At 39.1% G+C, this 24565-nt stretch overlaps 1 protein-coding gene across 1 annotated transcript; it reads right to left on the bottom strand.

Annotated features, from left to right (window-relative positions):
- Positions 1–28: 28 nt before the first annotated feature.
- LOC115620788 (lateral signaling target protein 2 homolog) lies at positions 29–24335 on the bottom strand. The gene is made up of 5 exons (XM_030514203.1): positions 23426–24335; positions 3372–3512; positions 2578–3318; positions 1426–2519; positions 29–1361 (listed from the first exon to the last, which is right to left on the bottom strand). The coding sequence occupies exons 1-5, from the start codon at positions 23459–23461 to the stop codon at positions 350–352; spliced, it is 3024 nt and encodes a 1007-aa protein (XP_030370063.1). The 5' UTR covers positions 23462–24335; the 3' UTR covers positions 29–349.
- Between the last annotated feature and the right edge of the window lie 230 nt (positions 24336–24565).

The raw sequence follows: 24565 nt of genomic DNA, 5'->3' as shown, positions 1-24565 counted from the left end.
TCACAAATATAAAAATGATGCACACGAATTACAAAAGACGGGATTACATGCACATCAATGCGCTTTATTGTACACATTTTAAAGACTTTCAGTTGGTCATTGAAATCTAAATAAAAAATATATAGGTATGCATATATAACTATGTATATGTACGTACATATGTATTGGTTGCTTGCTACAAAAAGAATAATTGTATTTGTCTAGGTTTACCATATAAAATAAAGAAAACAATTTTGGAAAACAATTGCGATTCACAGTTAGCTTTTTTTTTCATTCGCCCATTTGCACCTCTTCCATGGGTCGCTTGAGCTGCGCCTGCCAGCACCGGCAGGCACAAGAGCGGCCAGTCCTAAGAAGCACTAGCAGTCTGGGTCCGTACATCGCGCGACGGCGGTGTGTTCTGGTGTGGCAAAGCAGATGTACGCACCTCTCGCGCATAACACTCACGGCAAACGCGCACCGCCTTGGTCAGTCCGTACTTAGGCAACGGCGCAGATGCATTGGAACACACTCCGCAAAATACACCGCCGCAGTTTCGACAGTGATGACGTCGCCGGAAGGCAGTGAAGGGCGTCTGACAGGACATACAGCGTGGCGCCTTTCCATCGGGTATCCAAGCGGGTGGCGATAAGGTTGCCGATGTGGGTGCTGTTGAGTCGACGGTAGCGTTGGAGGCATAGTTGCTAGTCATCGGTAGACGTACAGGAAACTCGCTGTTGCTGTTGTGCCGACGGCCACTACCGCTGCGTGCACTTACTGGCGAATTCTGCTCCGAGGAGGTGGTGGACGATGCGCTTGACGGCGTGTTGCTGCCCACGGAATTGTTACGCTGGCGTTGAAGCTGCTGCTGCTGCTGCTCAAGTTGATGCTGATAGTGCGTGGCACTGGCTGTGGGGGCAGTGCCCGTCGTGGCCTCTTGATCGCCCAAGCTACGACTGCGTGCAACGTGGTTACGAGTTGTCGGCGCTGTATCCGAATCGGCTGCCGCCAGATCTATAGTATTGTTGCGCTGAATGCTAGTACCTGTCGAGTGACGCGTCCCGATGACGACGGCAGATTGGGGATTACTGCTGCCGTTATTGAACACATTGTCCAGCTCGGGATTGACCTCCTCGGCTGAGTAAATGCTTTGGTTGGAGCCGGCGCTCTCTTGTATCACATCGTTTTCTGAAGCTCGAAACTCAAAGAGCTCCGACTCCTTTGTCTTTTCCGGTATGTCAATCTCCTCCTGGGCCGACGACACATTTATAAGAAACACGCTGCGTAGTATTTGACGCAGGTCGGATGCGAAATTTGTTTGCAACTGATCGGCAACGCCGGCAATGCATACAAATAGGCGATGAAGCAGGTTTTCAGTGCTCCTAAAAATGATAGATAACAGAGAGCAATTAGATATACGGTTTATTTCTTGACAAAAATACTTACTTAAATTTCAGACGTGCCGTGGTGCTGCGCATGGCCAAAGAGACATCGGCTTGATTGGTGTCGGACAGCGAGGAGGCGGTGCTGGTGTCTGAGCCCGAGTTTGGTTGCACACTCTTTGATTCCACCATGGAGCTGACATGCTGACTTTGTGCTGCTGTAGTGGCATCGCAATTCTTATTGTTACAGTACTTGGACGAAGGTGTGCGCTGCCGTCCACCGGAGCGGCTCGTGCAATGTGCATGTGGATGCGACTCTTCCGACTGATGATGGTGATGACTATTGTGGCTATGAAGATGATGTCTGTGGTGATGCCGATGGCTGTGCGTGTGGTGGTGGTGGCGAACACGACTACACACACCCCGGCTTTCGTTGGTGGGCATCTGCTCCTCCGATAAATTGATTGTCAAATGTTCAGTGGGTTCGCTGTCGATGCTTGTCAAGCGAAGCAGTTTCTGAGCTCGCCCTGTCGCCAGAACTGCAGCACTTGTGGTGGGCTCTTCATCCGCAAACTCCTGCTGGCCATACTCATCATCTTCGCTTGCCACGAAATTATCCGTGAGAGGAACTTCTTGCGGTTGCAGCAGATTGCCCAAATTAGTGTTTGGTATAAGATAGCCCGAGGCACAATCGGGAGCAACAATGTCTTTTAGCAGCTGCTCCGAGTCTGTATCAGTATGCGTTACATCATCATCATGGTCTTCGTCTGCCTCATCGTCGCTCCAGTTAACTGTGGCATTTGTGGATGAGGTTGCCGCCGATGCTGTAGAACCTATTGAATGTGAAGGTGTTGGCGACGCCGTTGGCGTACTTGCAGCCGATAGCGACGACACGGACGGTGACGAAGAACGTGGGCTAAAGCGTGCTTCTCGCGAACTTGCCTGGCTTTGGGCTTCTTCAGCAAGGTGACTGTTACTGTCGCCGCCTGTGTTGAGGTTATTGTTGTTGCGCTGGTCTATCAAACGCTCCACAATTTTGTGGCCACTTATTGAGTTTTTCCTGCTGCTACTGTCGTTGTCACTGTTACTTTCGTTGTTGTTGTTGCTGACACTGTGCTCGGGACTTGGCGCCTCAATGCTGCTGGCGCCCACCGGTACCTGCAATTATAAATAAAATTATTACATTCAAATTTTATAAACTTATATTCTCACTCACCTTTGTGTTAATGTCCTCGTTGGTGCACAATACTTTTTCCAACTGATACAGTTCCTGCTTGTTTAAATTACGCAACAGATCCCGTATCTTGATCAGAATTGTTCGAAATGGTCGAAACATTTCCGACAACTGATCAGCCGGCATGTCCATATTGAGGGGTCCCTTGGCATAGATGACTAGACCCGCTACAATAGCTAATCGCGGTATTGAAAACATCAGTCCAGGATCAAAGGCATCTACCTTCTCCTGATCAAGTAATCCTATTTTGAGGGCTCGTTGCAGCGTCTCGGAAAAGAGAACACCAATCCATTGTTGCATCTCATATTCATGGCGCGACTTTACTTGCACCATGGCGCTCACATAGCTCAGTTCGAACTCGGCGAAGAGACGATCAAAGATCTTAAGACTCTCATACAACTGTTCCGTGGTTGAGTCGTTCAGGTCCAGATGCAGAGTTTTGCTATTAGGCACATTGTTGCGCAAGCATTGATCGCGCAGCAGCACTCGCACATTGCCCAGACTCTTGGTCACGGCCTGCGCAAGTGGGCGCATTTCCTTGCTCTCTGCCTCACGGTTCATGATCGATGAACCGGCGGCGAGACACTCAGCGCCAAACCACAACTGACCGGCCAAATTCTCCTGCAAAACCTCCTCGGGAAACTTTGCACGAAAACAGCGTGGATCACGATCCTCACCTAGCAGCTCCTCCATTATGAGATTGGTGATGGCCAACACTTTGTCCTATTCAACAAGATATTAAATATCCACAAGGTCGTTTTACGCCATGCACTCACCTGATTTTGTCGTAATCTGCTGACCAAACGGGAACAGCGATCTGGCTCAGCACGTCCGTCAAAGCTGTCCAACTCACTGGCCACAGCCGTGAGGGAGCGATCCGCATGGTAAAAGCGAGCCAGTAGAGATTTGTCATCGGCCTGTAATGGAATTAATTTATGAGCAACCAGTGGTTTGATTAAAAAGTGCCTTATCACCAGCAGTAAAATAAATTGTTATAGCTACAAACGGCATTGAACTTGACACCTATATGCTAAATACTAAGTAATTACAATTTGTGCAATTGTACAAAAACTTGGAAGATTCATCAAGAAAAGAGCCTTTTTTTTGACTCTGAAAAGAAATATATTATTCTTTTGAACTAGAAGGGAAAAATTTAAAATAAAATGGCCCATTTTAAATTATAAACTTAGTTCAAAACAGATACTTTGTTTATCTTTTTGAGGTGATTATTTTTGTATATCTATCTACGTTGTCTAACTACCACAACGAAAGAGGCATAATTGGAGCTAGTCTCTACGTCGAGTACTATAATAAAGCTATAAAGCAACTTAATTTTTGCTTAAACTTAAACTTATAGACACTCTGCTTAATAAGAAAACCACGGCTTTCCAGTTTTGATGCGTGAGGGCTAATGGATTCATGCGTTGAATAAACGCGAAATGGTTGGCGCTTAGGTAATAAAAGATACATAATGTCAACAGTAATACCAATAGAGAGAAAACGATAGAGAAACTGTGAGAGCAGAGAAAACGTAAACTATCGGTCGAGCTATGATCGTGTAGTTTTGGCCGGTTTCTTAATTTGATTCTGGATTGTAGGCAGACATACTATACATTTAAAACAAGCTGAGGGTAGAAAATGAGTGCATGGATTGTACGAAATGTGGTTATTACAAAGGTACATAAGCCACGTACGAATCATTAACTTCTATTGCGTTGTGTTGTCCAAATTGCGCAGTTCGTTAGCAAGTTTATGACGGCAGCGACGCACAAACATTGAGTCGGGGCTGCTCCATTGCAAAACTTGGCACAAAATGAGCAAGTTTTCAAGGGAAATACACACACATGCCATACACGCACACGCATACATATGTAAACACTCAGCTGGCGGTGACTAAAGTAAAGACTAATTACATTGCAGGTGAAATACACATGTAAGCAGCAGTTATCAACAGTAAATGTTATTGCTCAGAGAGGGAGAGAGAGAGCGAGAGAGTGCTGTAATGGCAGGTGTATTAGTGAGTAGTTCATTACTGACTGAGTAAGTGAGTGGGCGAATGAATGAATGTGTGAGCAAATGAATCACAATTCACACTTCGCGTCGATGCCGTTGCTTGTGTTGATTGTGCCTTGTGAACTTTCAAGGTAGCCCTCTCAGTATGAGCAGTTCTGTTTCTGTTGAGGCCAGGCCACTGAGTTAATAGCCGGTAGCACAAACACACACATACATATACACAGGGCAACGAGGCAAAATTTGGCCAAAAAAATGAGCAACAAAGAAGTCGGCACTACCCACCGCTCAAATACACGACAACGAGTATCTTCAACCGATTGTTTACTCAACAATAAAAGGTGCAAAGAGCGCACGAAGTCTTGTACTAATATGGACACTTTGCTATGTTTTAGCTTTATCTCACTTATATACTTTTTATACCCTGTACCCAAAGGGTACAAGGGTATATTAGTTTTGTGCGAGTGCACATGGAACACACAGAAGGAGGCTTGGTAGACCCCACAAAGTATATATATTCTTGATCAGCATGACAAGCCGAGTCGATATAGCCATGTCCGTCTGTCCGTCTGTCCGTCTGTCTGTCCGTCTGTCTGTCTGTCTGTATGAACGCAAGGATCTCCGAAAGTATAAGAGCTAGAATAACCAAACTTGGTATACAGATTCTCCTGAGACCGAGAAAGGACGAGTTTGTTAATTTTTTCTGATCCGCCCCCCCACTCCGCCCCTATTACTGATTTTCTATAACTCCCGTAATTCTTGGAATTTTGAGCTAAAATTTGGTAGTCACATTAGGTTAGTAATTATATATCCGTATAGCAAGTCTCATTATGATAAAATGATCGGAAAGAAAGTTATAGCCATATAACCAGGCCCAATGCACACATACATACATATGTACAAGTACACAAACACGCATAAGGCACGATTCTGATGTAAATGTAAATGTATGTATGCATGCATGGAATATTTTATATTTAATTAGTTAATATTTAGTTAATTAATTAAATTAATTTAGTTAATTAATTTAATTTAATTAATTAATTAATTAAATTACTTTTTTGTGGGGTGGTACAGGGTATTTAAGAGTTGAGCCTGCTCGACTTTAGCATTCCTTTCTTGTTTCTCTTATATTAGCAATTCCAAAAACAAATTTTGCTAACCAATTTGACAAACAGTACAAATAATCAATTATTTTTAACCTCCTTTAACCATCATTTGAAATAACAGCAAACGATTGGCATGCCACTCAGAATGCGGTGAGAGTAGTAACCTACACAAATCGAACCAAACTCTCTACCTTTTTCTTGGTTGGGCCCGATTTGATATCTGAGAATGGATTAGAATGGACTTGCAAGTATAATGGCTAAGGCTTGCTTTTGCTGATCTTTTCCCGTCTGCATAATTGAAATATTTATATCTGTGTAATAATCCACAATGGTCTAAATATTTATGTTCTTATTGTTCTTAAGCTTAAGCAGGTTGAAAGATATTGCTGTTGCTTGTACAAACACAAAGCTCGGTTCTTTTTTCAAAATTTCTCAAACTTTAACAAACCTCATGTGTGTATTTTGAGGTACTTACGTTATACCTTTTAACATATATGTACATATGTAGTATATGTGTCTACTGTGTTTTAAATGCTTCCAAGTGGGCACGAAATAATTATTCAAGGCCGTGTGCCATAGTTCAATGACTGGCAACGTTATGTCTCCTTCTGTATTGTATCTGGTTCCCCACCACCAGAAAGAAATTGACCAAACGCTAAGTAGCTCTAAGCCTCTGACTGACTAAGTGTTAGTCATTGGATTTATTAAGGCCGCATTTAGGAGCAGAGAGGGGTTTCGGATGGGCAGTTGAAATAAATAAGTTCGTTTATAAAGCTGTATTTTTAACGCATTATGTATGTAATGATCCAAAATCTACGTTGGGAAATGTAAGTTAATTACAAGCTTTTTATAGCCTGTGCCCAAAGGGTAATAGGCTATACTAGTTTTGTGCGAATGTATGTAACATACAGAAGGAGTCGTGACAGGCCCCACAAAGTATATATATTATTGATCAGGATGACAAGCAGAGTCGATATAGCCATGGCCGTCTTTCCGTCCGTCCACCTGACCGCCTGTCCGTCCGTCTGTATGAACGCAAGGATCTCAGCAAGTACAAGAGCAAGAATATCCAAACTCTGTATCCAGATTCTCCTGAGTCCGAGAAAGGACGAGTTTGTGTTTTTATACCCTGTACCCGTAGGGTAAAAAGGGTATATTAGGTTTGTGCAAAGTATGTAACATACAGAAGGAAGCATCTCCGACCCCATAAAGTATATATATTCTTGATCAGCATGACGAGAGAAATCGATCTAGATATGTCCGTCCGTCTGTCCGTTCGTCTATCCGTCCGTCTGGATGAACGCAAGGATCTCAGAAACTATAAAAGCTGGAATAACCAAAGTTGGTATCCATATTCTCCTAGGTCCGAGAAAGGACGAGTTTATTTTATTTTTGGGACTCCCCCCCCCCCCCCCCCCCTTCCCACGCTACAGAATTTCGTCAATACTGTCCACATTTCAAAAACTACATAAGCCAAACTTTGCACACGCAACCTATATATAGTTATCTACTTTTTGTTTAAATTTGATCCAATTCGGTCAATTCTAAGAAAAGTTATTAGCGAAACATTTTCACTCCGGTACTACGCCCACAAGCTTCAGCACCCGAACTTCGTCAACACTGTCCTCATTTCGAAAGCAACATAAGCCAAACTTGGTATGCAGACTCTCATAATACCTAGTCTTTTTTATTTCCTCCCCCCTCCCCCCGCTACAGAATTTCGTCAATACTGTCTACATTTCAAAAGCTATATAAATTAAACTTTGCATACATAATCAACATAATTATCTATTTTGTTTTCAAATTTAAGAAAAGTTATAAACGATACGCATAACAAACTGAAGCAGTGACTTATTTTTCTACTAATGCAATAGTATATACTTTTTCATTCACACAAAAATAAATGCCTGGATTACCTAGAAAAGGTTCAATGTCTTTTTGGGGAAATTTTTGTAACGGATTTACTAATTTTTGAGAGGCATCCTAAAAATTACCTGTTGATGAAATAGCGGAAAATAAACTGCCAACGCATCCTTTTTAACCGTTGACCTGCAGGTAGTTGTCAATAAAACCGCGTGAACCCACATGATCCCAAAAAACTCAATCAAATAGGCCAGGTCACAAAAGGACTGTATTGCACTAAAAAATGAAGTCGACAAGCGTACCAAAAAATTTGATGGGTTTAGTTGCATTTTGCATTAACTTCTGTGCGGTTGTGAATGTGGTGCGATTTTACAATTTAAAACGGGTAAATTTAATTTTGTGAGTGCTTAGTAGTGTTTAAAGTATAAAGTGCATATTTTTAGAAATATATGTATATTGTATTTTTTGCCTTCGGCACTTACAAGAAGTGAGTTTACCTTTTCATTTTTATATTTTTTTGTCGTAAAATAGTCTTTATCAAGACTTTCTTATTTCGTCTTCAACATATTTTTTGTGTTTCTCAAATTCTGCCTTAAGCATAAATAGTCTTTTTTAAGTCTTTTTTAAGTTGGCATCCAGATTCTCCTAGATCCGAGTAAGGACGAGTTTATTTTTTTTTAATTTTCGTCAATAGCGTCCACATTTCAATTGCTACCTAAACCAAACTTTGCACACATAATTTATAAATAATTATCTACTGTTGTTTAAAATTTTATTCAATTTGGTCAATTCTAAGAAAAGTTATTAGCGAAACAAATTCTCGCCAGTACAACCCCCACAAACTGCAGCAACAAGTTAGCTCTTCTTCTTCCTCTTTTTGCTGCTGCTTTGGGCGCATATAACTCTGTGACGGAAGTTTACCTGGGTACAGGGTATTACACTGTCGGGCTTGCTCGACTGTAGCGTTCTCTCTTGTTTTTTTTCTGATACACCCGCCCACTACCCCAATTCATGTTTTTCATAACTACTTTAATTCTTCGAATTTTGAACTCAAATTTCGAATATACATCCACTTAGTGATTATGTGTCCGTTTGTTAAGGTCAATTCTGAAGAAAGTTATAGCCATAAATAAAATCGCTGCCCATGCATAGACACGGTTCTGATGTAAATGTATACTGTTGAAACTGTACATGAACATGTCTCCACTTTTGTATATATGTACTGAATAATTTGTATTTCATTTAATTAATATAATTTTTTTTAATTAATTAAAATTTTTTTTAACATTTTTTCCTTTTTGGTGGGAGGTACAGGTAAGAGTTGAGCCTGCTCGACTTTACCATTCCTTTCTTGTTTTGTTTGGTATCAGAGGCTGCATCTAAAGGTCACACCAAAAACAAAAAGAAAACAAGAGAGAACGCTACAGTCGAGCAAGCCTGACAGTGTAATACCCTGTACCCAGGTAAACTTCCGTCACTGAGTTATATGTGCCCATAGCAGCAGCAAAAAGAGGAAGAAGAGCGAACTTGTTGCTGCAGTTTGGGGGGGTTGTACTGGCGAGAATTTGTTTCGCTAATAACTTTTCTTAGAGTTGACTGAATTGAATAAAATTTTAAACAACAGTAGATGTGTACAGTAGTGTGCAAAGTTTGGTTTAGGTAGCAAACCCGGTAGGTAAACTCGTCCTTTCTCGGGCCTGGGAGAATCTGGATGCCAACTTAGGTTATTCTAGCTTTTGTAGTTTCTGAGATCCTTGCGTTCATCCAGACGGACAGATGGACGGACGGACAGATGGACGGACGGACATGTCTAGATCGATTTCTCTTGTCATGCTGATTCAGAATATATGTACTTTATGGAGTCGAAGATGCTTCCTTCTGCATGTTACATACTTTGCACAAACCTAATATACCCTTTTTACCCTACGGGTACAGGGTATAAAAAGATCTAATAATCTAACGACAATGAGATACAATAAAATATACATACATCAATACGTATGTATCTATATATGTACATACATACTATATGTATCCATGCTCAACAAACCTACTAAAATAATTAAATGTGACTAACGGTCCCATGCGAATCACCATAAGTTGATAACACACACGTGTCGCAGTCTAGTGAGACAAAAATGTAGGAGTTAGTTCACTGCGTCCACTGTTTTTTATATTATATATAAAAATTTAAGCATGTATGCATGTATCCTAATCCACACACAGATAGGCACATACATGCATGCACGCGTAATGGAGTAGATATCAACCACACGCGCAAAGGACCCCTTTTTGACGTCACATACCAAAATGGGCACACGACCTCGGTCGTCGCTTTTACCATTGAGAGTCAATAACCAGGTAAGAAGCCAGTGGCAAAAACAAGCTGCACGAGTCGAGATGCGCAACAAGTGACAGGCATCGGCCTTGATGTCCCTGGCCTTAAAAATAGCACCTTCGTCCTGCCCAGGTCGAGGCTCCCATTAATGATAGCCATGTTGTTGCTGACGTCACTAAAATTGTACATGTTATGAACCCTTGCAACTTATTACGAGCTATAATGTCTTATCCACAAAACAAGTCGATATGATAATAATGAGTGGGGAACAAAAGAACTTTGATAAAGGCCTGCATGATATTTTTAAAAAAGACTGACTATATACTAAGTGGTCTGTGAAATTTGATTAATTCATTTATTAAGTCTCCCTCTTCCATACCAGACATTCTAAGCAACGTTTTAAAGTAGGGGCTACCCCTCCCCCTATTTAAGCACGCACTTGACATTGGGGACGGTAGTTTTTCTTTTACTCAATCAGCAATCGATAAAGAAATATTTGTATCAATTAAAGCGTTGCATATACGAACAAAAAAAAAAACCATCACATTGGGTGACAACTGATATTAACCCTAGGGGCCAACCACTAATGAAAACAGCACTGCCGTCGCCAGGGAACGGCAGTCACCTGCCCGACTGGACTCGACTAATTGACATTTAAATGTAGATATGTTTTATACACTTGTCAATAAGGAAATTAAATTTAGTAAGCGATGCAATGCATAGCTTCTATTTAAAGCCTATATTAGGGAATTTCTCTAAGTCTTGATTGATTAAAATGTATGTCAACATAACAGTACTTTTTAGTAACTGTATTAACATATCTAAAGTGCTGCAACTTTGATTGGTTGAAGAGTAACTAAATCAAATAATATTCAGCACAAACGTTTCAAAAGCAATTCCCAATGAATTACAAAAGTTTTTTCTGTTCTTATACGTTCACGTAATGTCCGCAAGGTTCTCCTTAAAACTCAGTAGAAAGGGGGAAAATAAAGATTAATAAAAGTACGTTACTCAAATATTAGTAAAATTCGCTGCTGTTACTCGGAATGAGTAATAGGCCATGAATCACCACTAATTTCCACATTTTCGAAATGATAAAGAAAGTTATTGTGTCCATTAATAAACATTGCTCATTGCTCTAAATAGGGAATGATTCCGTGTTTGAATAAATGGATTGATACTGGAATGGCTTTAAATTTAAAAACTAATTGTGCAAATTCTCATCGAACAAGATGTTGAATACTGTTTGAGGTAATCAAAGCAAAGCAGTCATAAATTATACAATTATAATTATACAAATTATATATATGTACATATGTATATTAAGTGGTGCACATTCGTGTCAGAATATTTGCAAACAAAGTGGGAATCACGATTTCATCAGTCGAGTGTTCCGTTTCTTTGTCAGACTATCTGAAATATGAGTTTGCGTATGTGTAAGAGGTTTATTTATTTCAAGGTTATGTCTTTAGCTCTTATCGACAACTCCAAATGTCGGTTTTATGGCAATTCAAAGCCTAACTGCAAATATTTTTACTACTGCCCACTTCTGTCAATAAGTCAATAACGAAGTATGTAAATGAGTAAATATTACAAATACTTACAACATTTATGTACAGAAAGACAAAATAAACAAAAAGTAGGCAACGCAACGAATGTATTTATTATTATTAGGTTTTCGAACAACAACGGGGACAAGGAAGAAACGGACTATAGACATTTACGGACGATTAATAAGCGATTAATTGTAATATGCCAAAAAATTAAGCCATGGCCAATTATGTAAATAAGTAAACTACAAGTAATACGTAGGTACGTACATACATATATACATATGCACGTATGTATGTAAGTAGATTTATTTCAAAACAAAACAAAAAGTGAAAAACGACTGAGTTCCAGTTTTAGTAAAATGCGCGCTTAAAGTTATATGATTTACTATACATACATACGGGTATACTTGTATATATACAAAAAAAATGAAACAGCCGACGAGACAAAAGACACAATGTGTGTGGTGTGTGTTCTGTGTGTTGTGTGTGTGTGCGATGCAATCAGCTGTGAAGGATGTCCCCAATCTCTCTTTGTTTCGCGTGGAGAGGGCATTCATTTAATAAATATGTATAATTCGAAGTTGGGTTTACAAAAGCAGAAATACGAGTATGGCGCTCTCTGCTAAAAGAAAATTAGTTTCAATTAACATGCGCTGGGTTTTGATTTCCGAATTGAACTCTCAAATTAAGGAACAGCATTTAACAGTTCTGAAACCCGCTCGTACATTCAACTTATCAAAGCAAAAAATGAATTTACAAAAAAAAATTATACTAAAAATCTCTTTTTTATTCGGCATGTACTAAGCGGAAGCGGAAACTCGGATTGTAACTGATGTCCAAGTCCTGGACAAAGAGCTGCACCGCATGACAGTGGGCAGTAAGTTTAACGAATCAATGCTGTCATCAAACTGTCCCTTCGCTGCCCATTAAGGTTATCAAAACTGGAATTACTATATTATGTCATAATGAATTCAATTTCTTAACAAATAAATGATTAAATTTGCATATATTTTATGCATGGGGAATCGAAACAAACACAAATACATTATGCACAAATACATTAATGCAAAAAGAAATGCAGGGAGGAAAGATAAAATAAAGCAACAAGCCAAAGCGGAAGACTCGACAACGGACAACAGAAACGTCTTATAAATTGGATAATAATGAGCGCAGCAAGCCGGCTGTTAACACTAAGGGGCTACAGATGGTGGGGGGAGTGTCCAATAGGGGCGTTGACAACAGCTGTTGTGCCAGTTGTGCTGCATATTCATGAGACCAAGAAAAATGTGGCGCAATCAGAGTCGCGACAATCGTAATCATTGAAGCCACGTTACGACGGAGCCCGGGGCTGCCTCTGACTTTTTATCACTCAGCAGATGGAAAACCGAAGTTGATTCTTCTTATCATGCTTGGCATGCGCTTGTTCATACAAATATGTACTATAAATGTGCATATTTTAATATCGTAGTGCGACACAAAAGAATGGCAAAAGAGTCTTGAACAGGTGCATCCCAACATGAGTTTTTTTTTAAACAATTCAAAGTTGGAGTCTTGAAATCGCATCCCTTTTGTTTGTTCATTAAGAAATTAAATTTTGTGAGCAAATTATTTGCCTGTGGGTATCATTTAGCTAAGATATTTTAAATGTAAATCAGTCAAAATTATTACACAACGGACACTTCCTAACCTAATGTTGTAATGCTAACAACATATTATCCAGATTGCTGGAAATATGGCGACTCACGTTAACGACACCCCCACAAGTTAGAGATAGAGGGCAGACAAAGCGATGATATTTACGTTGTTAATGTGAACTCGCTGATTGGTTGTTGGTGAGGCTGTTGGTATTGCCAATAATAAACCCCAAACGCTTTCACTTTCGCAATACGCTGCTGCAGAGGTTAAAGTGCAAAGTATGTACGCATGCACGTCCAAGCGACATGGATGTGAATCCGATGCGTTGGCAGTCGGGGTAATAATCGGAAGTAACGCAGCGCTAATTGAATAACAAGATAAAGGCGCTCAGCAGGCGGGGGCGTTCATCCATGGTTTCATTGCATTCACGCCAACCGCTTTGTTCGAATTACGCTGTCGCCTCACGTCGTGTTGTCGTCACTGGCGGTCAGTGGCTCGCTCTCGCCGCTCATTGACATGCCGGCGAGGCAGCTGGGTAGCTGAGTAGAAAGGTGGTGCGGAAAGTGGGTGCGCAGCTTATGCAACGACAACGGCAAGTGTAGCTGCTTAAGTCAGGCTTGTTGGTAACACAACTGATAAGCAACAAGCGCGTAGGGTTCAGATATTATGTAATAAGTAGGCTGATACTCGGCGCATGCGATAGAGAAGACGACGTTGACGAATCGTCGGCACAATCTGATCCAATACTGCCCAACACTTTTAAATGCCATTGGAAAGTAACTGGGCAACCGCGACGACGAAGAGCTAGATTGGCATCGGGTTGGCAGTGCCGCAGTGCATTGCACTCCTCGCGGAGGAGATCGATGTGAATGTGGAAATTTCACCGCTTTTACTTTTCCCATTGCCAACAGCTGCCAATCTCAATGGCTGCGGACTTACATTTGGAAAATAGTGTTTTAGTTCGCACTTTTGCGAAATCGTAACGAATCAATTGACATATAGGCGAGAGCAATAGCGGCCATTGGGCATTGACCATTGACATCATCCAGAGAGTTTACATAGAAATCCCAATTAGACATTTGATTAGAGTCACACTCGTACTTGTTAAAAATGGGGCTGAAAACTTCGGATCAATCTTTTTTTTTTTACTTAATTTATGTAAGTCTTTAGATGTGTTGTTGTTAGTCAGCACTCCACACAAAAACTCCACAGTTCGGGTTTTGAAGTAGTTCGGAAAAAAAGGATTACATATTTTTTTGACTTTTTATTTTATTTTTAAAGCAGTTATATACAACATTACTTAATGGCTTCAAGGCAAATCGGCCGTGAATCTAAACTGATTCACAAATAACGGCAACATTTAAAAACAGCATAACGCTTTACGAATATTGCTTATGTATGTACATATGTTACACAACTGTTGTGGCTTTCTGAAATTCTCGAATTGTTTCAAATGATACGTAATAAATTTTTGTTATTTATGTTAATTTTAGACTCCGTTTGCTTTAATTTTGAATCCAAAGAGCATCAAAATATATATCTCTCTCTCCCACCCTGCGTAAAAAAAGCATGATGTAAATAAATAAAATATGTGAAACATGTGAAAATGTGATTTCGTAACTATTGTAGACCAAATAATTAAACACCGACACACACAATCAACTTCGGCACACAATAATTTGGGTGTTTACGTTCAAAGTTACAAAATTGTTACACATATATGTACAATTTACTTACGTAGCAACAACAAATCAAGTAGGTGTGCTCGTATACTTATGTACATACGAACACCTATGTACTTCAGGCATTTGATTTGTGTAAGGCAGTGTGTAACGCAGTCGAAGTCACTTTGTATAGTTGTTTAGCTTCTCCGCAACAAAATCGTTCATTCAAGCAATCAATTTTCAACATTTGCCAGTTATACGTCGGTTTTTGTATCTACACATTATCAGTTACTCTCGAGTGTTAAATAAGGTCGCACGATCGTTCACACACACACACACACACACTGCAAGCAAATAGACTTGTTACAGGCTAATGTTAGTGTTATTTTCCAATAAAATCGTATTAGCTAGCACAAATTGAATGGAAAACTTAGTTCCAAGCTACCAACTTGGACAAAGCGCCGTAGTCAAGACCTATGACTGACAATTTGACTAAATCAATTTGATTAAATCATCCAGAACAAATAAAACATTTAAGTTGACTTAGGAAATTTTTTATATCATCAGAAATTACAGCACGTGCCTTTAAATCGTCAATTTAATTCGTATTTTGATTTGCAAGTGTAATCTTAGACACGCACACATATTAATCATGAAGCGCAAACAAAATAATTAAGCGACTACAGAATAAATTTAATAATATGTATTACGAAACTTGAAAACTAAATACATAACAAAAATAAACAGCATGCAGTGTATAGGAACGGAATTTATAGCAGCTGTAAACGTCAAGTTTTTTGTTAGACTAATTCGCCTCAATGCCGCACAATGGGAAAACATTGGATCAAGGAAGTATTGGAATGTATAGTGAAAGGAAATTGAGAAGGCATGGATAAAAACAAATGTAACACTGTTACTGGAAGTGTACCTGCAAAATAAGACGAGCCGTAAGGAGTTTTGAATATGTTGTTGTGGATTAAGCCGCTATGGCCATGGTCATAACTTGACCATGAATGACTTTTACAACTTTGAATATTCCAGAATTAAATAAACGTGTGAATCCACATATATGAATAATATATGAATCGAAATTCGAAAATATCAGGTAGTTGTAGTTGTTATTTCTTGCATGAAGCTTTAAAGAAAAATTCAGGTTGTTATTCTTGCTATATCTACTTGCTATATCTTTTAAAAACGGTATTTCATTTTTAAATAATCTTTTCTAATGCTTGTTGCCATAATTTCCATTTCTTCCACTGTGCAAGGCCATTTTAGCGTTTGTTTATTTAGCCACATATTTCGTAATGATGATATGCACCTGTCTTTCAGCTTATACGAGAACATGAATGGGGGCGCCCAAAACTGGAGCACGCAAACAGCTGGGACGGGCGACAGCGACGACCAACAACAACCACAACGTCAAGTCAATATGGCCCAAATTTTGTAAGCCTATAGAAACAGGTTGTTGCTGGTTGGCTGATGGCTGCTGACTCTTTGGCCCACCGACACTCACAACAATCCAACCAGACGGCCACCATTCAGTCGTATCTATGTATGTATGTATACTTGTATAAGTATAAACGCACGTGCTCCTACCAACAAAAATAAATACATACACACACATCTACACCATCGTCTAACGGGGAGATGCGCCTCGCCTGTTCATTCAGAGGAAAATCGGCGTCAGCGCGCCTTCAGCAGACCGTTTAACTCATTAACACCAAAGCTGGTCTAACTGTGCAATCGTAAAAGTATATTTGTGTATGTGTGTCAATAAAGAGCTCGGCAATTGACAATAATGTGACAATTAACAACTGTACTTGCTGCCAGCGCTCTAAGCATTTGCTGTCAGGTGCGTTTTCTTTCTCATTACTTTCCTGCTTAGCTTTCAGTTCATTTAGGTTCAGTTTTGGCAGTAAAGTGGAAGTGCGGACTGGTTGAAAGAAAAGTTTTCCCGCTACCGAGTTAAGAAAGCGTAAATAAATAGGTTTTAACCAGATGCGGCCGATCGGCCACTACTTTATTATTCTACTTTTGCCACACCATCATCATCATCACATTTGGCTGTTAGAGAGAGCTCTCGCTCTTCACTCAAATATGATTGTTAAGTTTTGTTTATAATTTTCATGACTGCCACTTTTCCCCAGACAACGGGTTTTTTTTAACCCGTCAGAGTTTAGTGTGTTAATGGCCGATTGCTTGCTGACGGGGCCAACGATGACAACGCAATCGCAATTGGCTTTAATTGCCTACATTTGCAACACACATACTCCAAACAGAAACAGAAAGAAAAAAGCCACAACAATTGTCTGTTTACTTTTAATGTAGCACCATATTGTACATAAGTACTTATACCACCAAAAATATTATTATAGTATATAATGTACTATGTATATGTACGTACTGTATAACCAACTATTGTATGAATAACAAAATCAGCGTCGTAGGTTGGCAAAAGATTTCACTTTTTTATGACGTGCTTTTGTTTCCACTATATGGCTGACGGACGGACTATAAAACAATTCAATGCCAACTTCGAATAACTCTATGGCTAACTTTTTAAACAAGCGGGCAAAATTAAATTGCCACATGGGTAATAAAAATTGAGAAACTGAAAGAAGGCGCTATATAATATGTACATACCTACTATGTATACGAGTATACATAAATGACTTAGTATAATTATTATGAAGATAGGAAAACACACATAAAATAATTGAATAGAACCCAGCTAGTTAATTCGCAGTAGTTTGGGAAAATCAACAAATTCAGCTTTTCTAGTTGACGTTAACCAATAAAACATTATTCTGTATGGGATCTCTTATGTCTCTTAATGGCGCATTAGTCATAGCGTAAAAAACCCACAACGAATAAACTGTTTGATACGAGTTATCTTCCAGGACAAATAATCTAACTACGCAATTTTATTGGGATATTTTACTGTCCTAAAGGTCATTTGGAGTCATCAATTGGAATCTAAATTTGCGTGAGAAAAAGAGGTTGGGAGTTATATAGTATGCCTGTTTCAGAAATAATGAATGCTTTAATAAACGTAGCTGACAGAAATTTTCAAAAAGACGGTCTCTTACACATTTAAAACGAATTAAAATTTTCCCGCACATAACTTAAATCTCAAGTATTATAGCAGCTTTGCAAACTTTTCTAGTTGAACTTGGCGGTATGGATTTATGGGCTGTAAAGAAGGGCTGATAACCTCTCCATAATACCCATTAAATACACGAGCGAATATGTGTTTCCGAGGGTACACATGTTTCTACGTACATATATTTGCATATGAACATATTTAGATTTCGATTTATATGTAGATACAGACACTACAAACATTTGAACAAACGCACAAACATCATTGATCGACGAAAATATGTATTTATAAATTTATTGTTTCTTTTGTAACTTAATGTTCCTGTTGAATGCAAATTATTGCGGAAATTAAATTTCAAATATGTACATATTTTTAGACATTTTTTATTCGTCATCTATATGTACGCATTTGCGCTATTTGCTTGGATATTCATGAAATATAACACAAAACAAGAGAGAACGCTACAGTCGAGCAAGCCCGACAGTGTAATACCCTGTACCCAGGTAAACTTCCGTCACTGAGTTATATGCGCCCATAGCAGCAGCAGAAAGAGGAAGAAGAAGAGCGAACTTGTTGCTGCAGTTTGTGGGGGTTGTACTGGCGAGAATTCGTTTTGCTAATTACTTTTCTTAGAATTGACCGAATTGAATAAAATTATGAACAACAGTAGACAATTATATATAAATTATGTGTGCAAAGTTTGGTTTAGGTAGCATTTGAAATGTGGACGCTATTGACGAAATTCTGTAGCGGGGGAAGGGGGGGAAAATTCCAAAAAATAAAATAAACTCGTCCTTTCTCGGACCTAGGAGAATCTGGATGCCAACTTTGGTTATTCTAGCTTTTATAGTTTCTGAGATCCTTGCGTTCATCCAGACGGACAGACGGACGGACGGACAGACGGACGGACGGACGGACATGTCTAGATCGATTTCTCTCGTCATGCTGATCAAGAATATATATACTTTATGGGGTCGGAGATGCTTCCTTCTGTATGTTACATACTTTGCACAAACCTAATATACCCTTTTTACCCTACGGGTACAGGGTATAAAAATGCATGCATTTTTTTTTAGTTACAATATAGTTGACATTATATTGCTTTACAGCACGAACTACATTCTAAATTCCGTCACAGTTTATCAAGTTAGCTACTGTTAAAAGATAACCGTAGTATTATTTGTTATTGGTGAGGAATTATCAAAATTAAATTGCTCTTTTTAATTAGTTTTAAAATATGGTACAAGGTGCGCCATCTTTTATGTCGGTACGTAAATATTGAATAACTTTGTCATTAGTGAACCAATTGAAAACCTCAAGAAATTGTATAGAACCAAATTAAATTAAAATATCTCATACTTGAAAATCGGTTGTTTTTTTTCAAAGATATTCAATGTTTACATACCGACATAAAAGATGGCGCACCCTGTATATCGACTCCTTTTCCAAAGCACAGTTTCACTTTTCTCTAAGGACCTAGGAATTATACTTTCCCACTGCATTTTATCATTAATTAGCGACTTTTAAAATATCGATCTGTCCTTATGGGGAAAAAACAATTTTGTTCAAGTATCTAGATCCCTTGTTGCCTCATTTAATTAATTACATCGAGACTCCAATATTCATAATCTGGGGATTTTTCTTTCCAGTTTCTATTACTGCTGTTCGTGTCGTTAAGCAACTTGACCCGATTTGTGAAGTTGCTGTTGCCGCCTTTGGCTCATTTATGGCATGACTTAGCGGCTGTAGGAGGTCGGTGTGATGTCGCCATATGTCTGCGTCGCTTGTGCATGCGTTGCCTTCGCGCACTTTCCCCCAACAAAAGATTCAACGTGCCTTAAAGCTAATGCTGTAAGGTAAGACCAACTGCACTCCAATTGTTTACCGCTGACTTTGCTTTTATTCGAGTTCCAGCTGCAGCCCCAAGACCAATTGTTGCCTGAATGGAACTTTGCAGTACCTATACATACACACACACAGATAATGAATGTATGTGTATACAATATTTATATACATACATATTTGCTCGTTGAGCTTTGCCGGGTTTCGTTTGGCTTAGCATATTTATGTACAAATATGCAAATGTGTAGTGCATGAATGAATTGCAAATTCGAGTCGTAGTTGTTGGTATTGTTTCGGTTTTCGTTTTCAGTAAAATGACGATTCAAGCCAACTTCGCAACAATTGGCAAAAAACACTACTACAGACAGAGTTGCCACACAATTTGAAAATGGCATTTGTACCGTTTGTTTAGCAACACTTGTGAAATCTGACATGTGGGCGGCTGGTGGCAAGCAAAGTAAACAAGAAATTAAATGTAAATTTTCCAATACGAACTATGAAGCCGCTCCCAGACTTTCAAACGTCCGCCCTCTGTATTTTGCAAAGTTGAATTAAGCAGAACGTGTCGCGTTTATTGAAATTTAAAATGTATTTAAGTGCAGTACTCGTAACTTATACACAGCAAATGCAAGTGCTGAGAATTGCAAGCACAAACAAAATAAAAGAATGCCGAGCTCGTTGCCGCAACAACAAACATGAAAAGCAACAACTGAAAAAGACCAGGAAGTATAGCTGCAAAGAAGAAAGACGTTACTGCGGCAGCGGAAAAACTCGTGTGCAGTCAGTGAAAGAGAAGCGCAAACGGAAAACTTAAAGCTATGCATTTTCTATTTCGTTCAAGCGGTGAGTTTTCTTCCACGCTTCTTTCATTCAGTCGCGATAGGTGCTGCCTGCCCGCATTCGCGTGACTGCACACAATAAACCAGGAAAATGTAACGTTATTTATGAGCCACAACCGCCAGGGTATCGGGCGCGACGGCAAAATGTAAGTTTTGAAGCAAGCAAATAAAAAGCACGCGCAAGAAGTGTGTTAATAAAGCAGCCCAAGTGAAGGAACTGCAGGCTGATAAAAAATTTCGGAAGGGTAGGAAACGAAGTTTATAATTATTTCTCCACCAAACACTTGTATGCGAAATGAAACATCACACACTTTTGGAGACAAACAAAAATAACGATAATACAAAGGACGCAGATAATGCAGGTAATAAATCTTCATATATGTACATACATAATTTTGGGTAGAATGTCGTTATATTAAATTAACACAATTAGAATACAGAAAGAAATGGTGCAAAATTTTTTAATTTAAAAAACCTGACACCCAGTTATATAGTAAGTATGTATGTAAATAGTTCCTTTGTGAATGCAGCAGGATGTATAACACGTGGTACATGACTATAAAAGAAAACAGTTTATTTGTAAGTCATAGTGAGGGATAAATAGTTTCGGCAGAAATGAAGTTAACTTCTCAGCACACTTAGCATAAAGCTTAAAAGGCAATTTACATATCAAATATTATTATAAAATTTTGTATTACCTACAGGAACATTGCTATGAGCCTTAAAATTAGATATAGACATCACAATCGCATTACAATCAATGTCTAAGCTTATAATATTGTATAAGCGTACACGCATTGTATAATCGTTTTTTAATATTTCATAATTCCAACTGACACTGGCTCTGTTGACCTCCAGATTCACGCACGCAATCGCACAAATTTAATGAATCCGCGTGAAAATTGCCGCCAACTTTATTACCCACTTTTATCTACATACGCACAAAACAATACACTTCCAAAAACAATCGTTGAAGTTAGAACACACTTGAACAATAAAGTGGCGAATGGTGATGACCCAAGTCATTTTTTATCTCAGCCCATTTGGCATGCACTAGGAATAACAGACCAAAAACCTCGGGCAGTTCATTAACCTTTTAATAAATAGTAGAGTCTTTGTCTATCCAATAAAAAGATTGCGAGTTAGCCTGTCAAAAATTTCTTGAGGAGTCTTGACTTGTATTTTGCACGATTGAACTCAAAACCAAAATGCTTTTCGACCATCTTCCATAATGACATCCTTTAGCCTCAGCACTGAAATATCATTTTCAGTGAGTAAATATTATCAAATGTCAATATTATCACATTATAATTCCAGTCATCGAGTTGACGCATACTATTTCCAACAGAGATTAGCAGACAATTAAAGAGAACTGTGGGGCAACACCCTTAGATAGGGACTCGAGAGCAACTTCTCACTGCGTTTTATGAGAGTTTATTTTTAGAGCTGCTAAAAAGTTATGACCCCTGAACGCACACTGAAATATTCCTGACAACTGCGCCTACAAACGTGCTTTCAGGTATGGGGCGTCTAAATTTGGAAGAAGCGGCAACACATTGTTGGGGCTGCTCTTAAAGTTCAATAACTTTAATATTGTCAGTGACAAGCACAATTTCCATATACTATACATTTTGGAGAATGCGCGTGGGTATTTATACAAGATATTCCTTTAAATTATTTCGAAAAATTCCCCAACTGTTATTTATTACTACTAACATAAGAGACAAAATTCAAAACAAAATAGACTATAGCACATACGCTCCATATCAAAATAATCGGTTAACTAAGCCCATTATAATGAATTTAACCTAAAACCCCACTTCCGGGTGGTGTTGGCTTTTTATACTCTGTGCTGTTGTTGATGTTACACATACACGAATAGACGCGCACAGACATTCATACACCCTTTACGTGAGTTTGAATACCAAGAGAGGTAATATCGCACAAAAATTTTTTTTTAATTCTCTTAAGTTTTTAAATTTCTATAATTATTGTAAACATATGTACAGAGTATTTCAAAGTCAAGACGCCCGACTTAAGCTTTTTTACTTGTTAGAAATAATAATAACAATAATAAGTATGGAATTTTTATTTTTTTTAGGAAAATTACTAATTTGTTTGACTGCAGCTCGCTTAGTGTTTCTTTTGTTTTGACCATGAATACATGTTTGTATGCATGAAACTACTCAGGTTATTCCAAATCAAGTAAAACTTGGAATTACTATAGCGCTAATAACCAATTTACTACACGAAGGCAACTGAGGAACGGCCCTGTTGCTGGTTTGTTTTGTTTTTACAGAGCGTTTGTGATTTCCCACATGTTTCTGATTTGAATTGAGCTAGAACTTCTATAATGTTAATGCAGCCGCTTTTGCTATGCTATTGCAATGAGAATTAATCATGCAAGTCCAATCAGCCGCAAAGCCAACTGCAACAACAACAATATCACTGCCAGCGCCATCGATGAGGAAAACAAAAATGCGGTTAAAACCCACCTAGCTAGTGGGGGCAACACAAGGGCAGGAGGGAGGGTAGGAGGTTAAATTAAAATGAGTGCTTGTACCAGGGCCAAACAGCTCAACGCTGACGTCACAACACAGTTAACACGAAACACAAGCAAGTTTTAACCGCTGCGCACTCTGCTGTCTAGCTGACTGACACCATTTGCGTTGTTGTTGTTCATTACACAGTTCTATACTAGTACCGTGATTTTACAAACACAGCACCAGCACATTGATTAATAACCCTATCTACATATTACTACACATGCATATGCATATGATTGTTCGTTTGAATGTAATTTGGGTTATCAGAGGCAGGCAGGTCGCGAAAATGCATAAGTAGGTTTATTATCAATGTAACATAATTACGCACCTTTGGTTTATTGAGCCACTTGCGGAAAGTATCCATCTTAGAGGAGCGTTGCAGCAGCAATTAGCGCCACAACTGCTTCTGCCAGCGATGACGGCTGCTCCAGTGCAATTCGATGTGCACTCGATGGCTGCACCGCTCGTTCAAAATGCGTATGACTTGGCGCCGATTCGCTCCAATAAAAAGCGTCGTCCTTGCCTTAACGCATACAAATAGACACACACACACTCATACAAATTTACTGAGTGGGCATGCAAAACGGCCGCGGAGATAGTCGCGCGAACAGGCTGACGCACACGTACAGGGGCAGCAACAACAAAAACGAATACGAGACGAACGGCGGCGTTGTATGTACGCTTGTGTGTGTGTGCTGTTCACGACGTCCACAGAAACCAAACAAAACAAAAGAAATACGAGTACGCAACAACGAACAAATACGGGACTACTACTGCTGCTGCCTTGGCCACACTGTTTTCAATATGTTTGCGTTGCTGTGATCGCTCTTGCTGCTTTGTTATTTCCACTTTTCTCGGAATATTCAAATTTAAATGCACATTTTTGCTGAAATTTTCACAATACTACTAATTTTTTAAATGCGATTCATAGTTTCTGCTTTTCTATATTCGGTGCTAATTTGTTAATGCCTTTTGCACTTTGCTTCGCATTCATTTTTTTGTGTCGTATTCGTTTTGCACACGCGTGACTTTGGCTTGCTTTTTTACCACTCAGAAATCACTTAAACTTCATTTCTTCATTGGGAAATTGCGTCGTTTTATTAAAACTTTTAAAACAAGTTGAATTTGCAACAAAACAAGACGAAAAACTGGCTTTTCTTTGTCGAAAAAACCATTAAACTCGCGCAACACTCATCCGCCCTTCCACAAAAAGCAAGCGTGAGCGCTTTTCTCTCGCTCAAAGATTTTCTTCGACTGCGATTCACAAGCAGCAAAGCAGAAAAGTATCGAAAATGTCGTGGAGTCGCAGGCATGTAACGCTGCGTATATCGATGTATTGAAACCGCTTCTAAAAACGAACACATGGACAGATTCGATATTATAGATGCTGCCAGATGAGTGCAATTATTGCTAGCCATCTTGATAATTATAAAAAATGACATACATACATACATCTAAAAAAGTCTTT

The sequence above is a fragment of the Scaptodrosophila lebanonensis genome, unplaced genomic scaffold (assembly GCF_003285725.1).
Source record: "Scaptodrosophila lebanonensis strain 11010-0011.00,11010-0021.00 unplaced genomic scaffold, SlebRS2 tig00000024-arrow-pilon, whole genome shotgun sequence".
Lineage (NCBI taxonomy): Eukaryota > Metazoa > Arthropoda > Insecta > Diptera > Drosophilidae > Scaptodrosophila > Scaptodrosophila lebanonensis.
Note: the sequence above shows the minus strand (reverse complement) of the source record. Positions and strands in the feature narration are given on the sequence as shown.

What these genes read in the sequence shown, in the direction of transcription:
- LOC115620788 (XM_030514203.1), bottom strand. Translation starts at nt 23,461, where the DNA reads ATGGATACTTTCCGCAAGTGGCTCAATAAACCAAAG. An exon ending in AGTGGCTCAATAAACCAAAG is followed by an intron (nt 3,513 to 23,425) that starts GTGCGTAATTAT and finishes ATTCCATTACAG; the next exon opens with GCCGATGACAAATCTCTACT. An exon ending in ACGAGGACATTAACACAAAG is followed by an intron (nt 2,520 to 2,577) that starts GTGAGTGAGAAT and finishes TTATAATTGCAG; the next exon opens with GTACCGGTGGGCGCCAGCAG.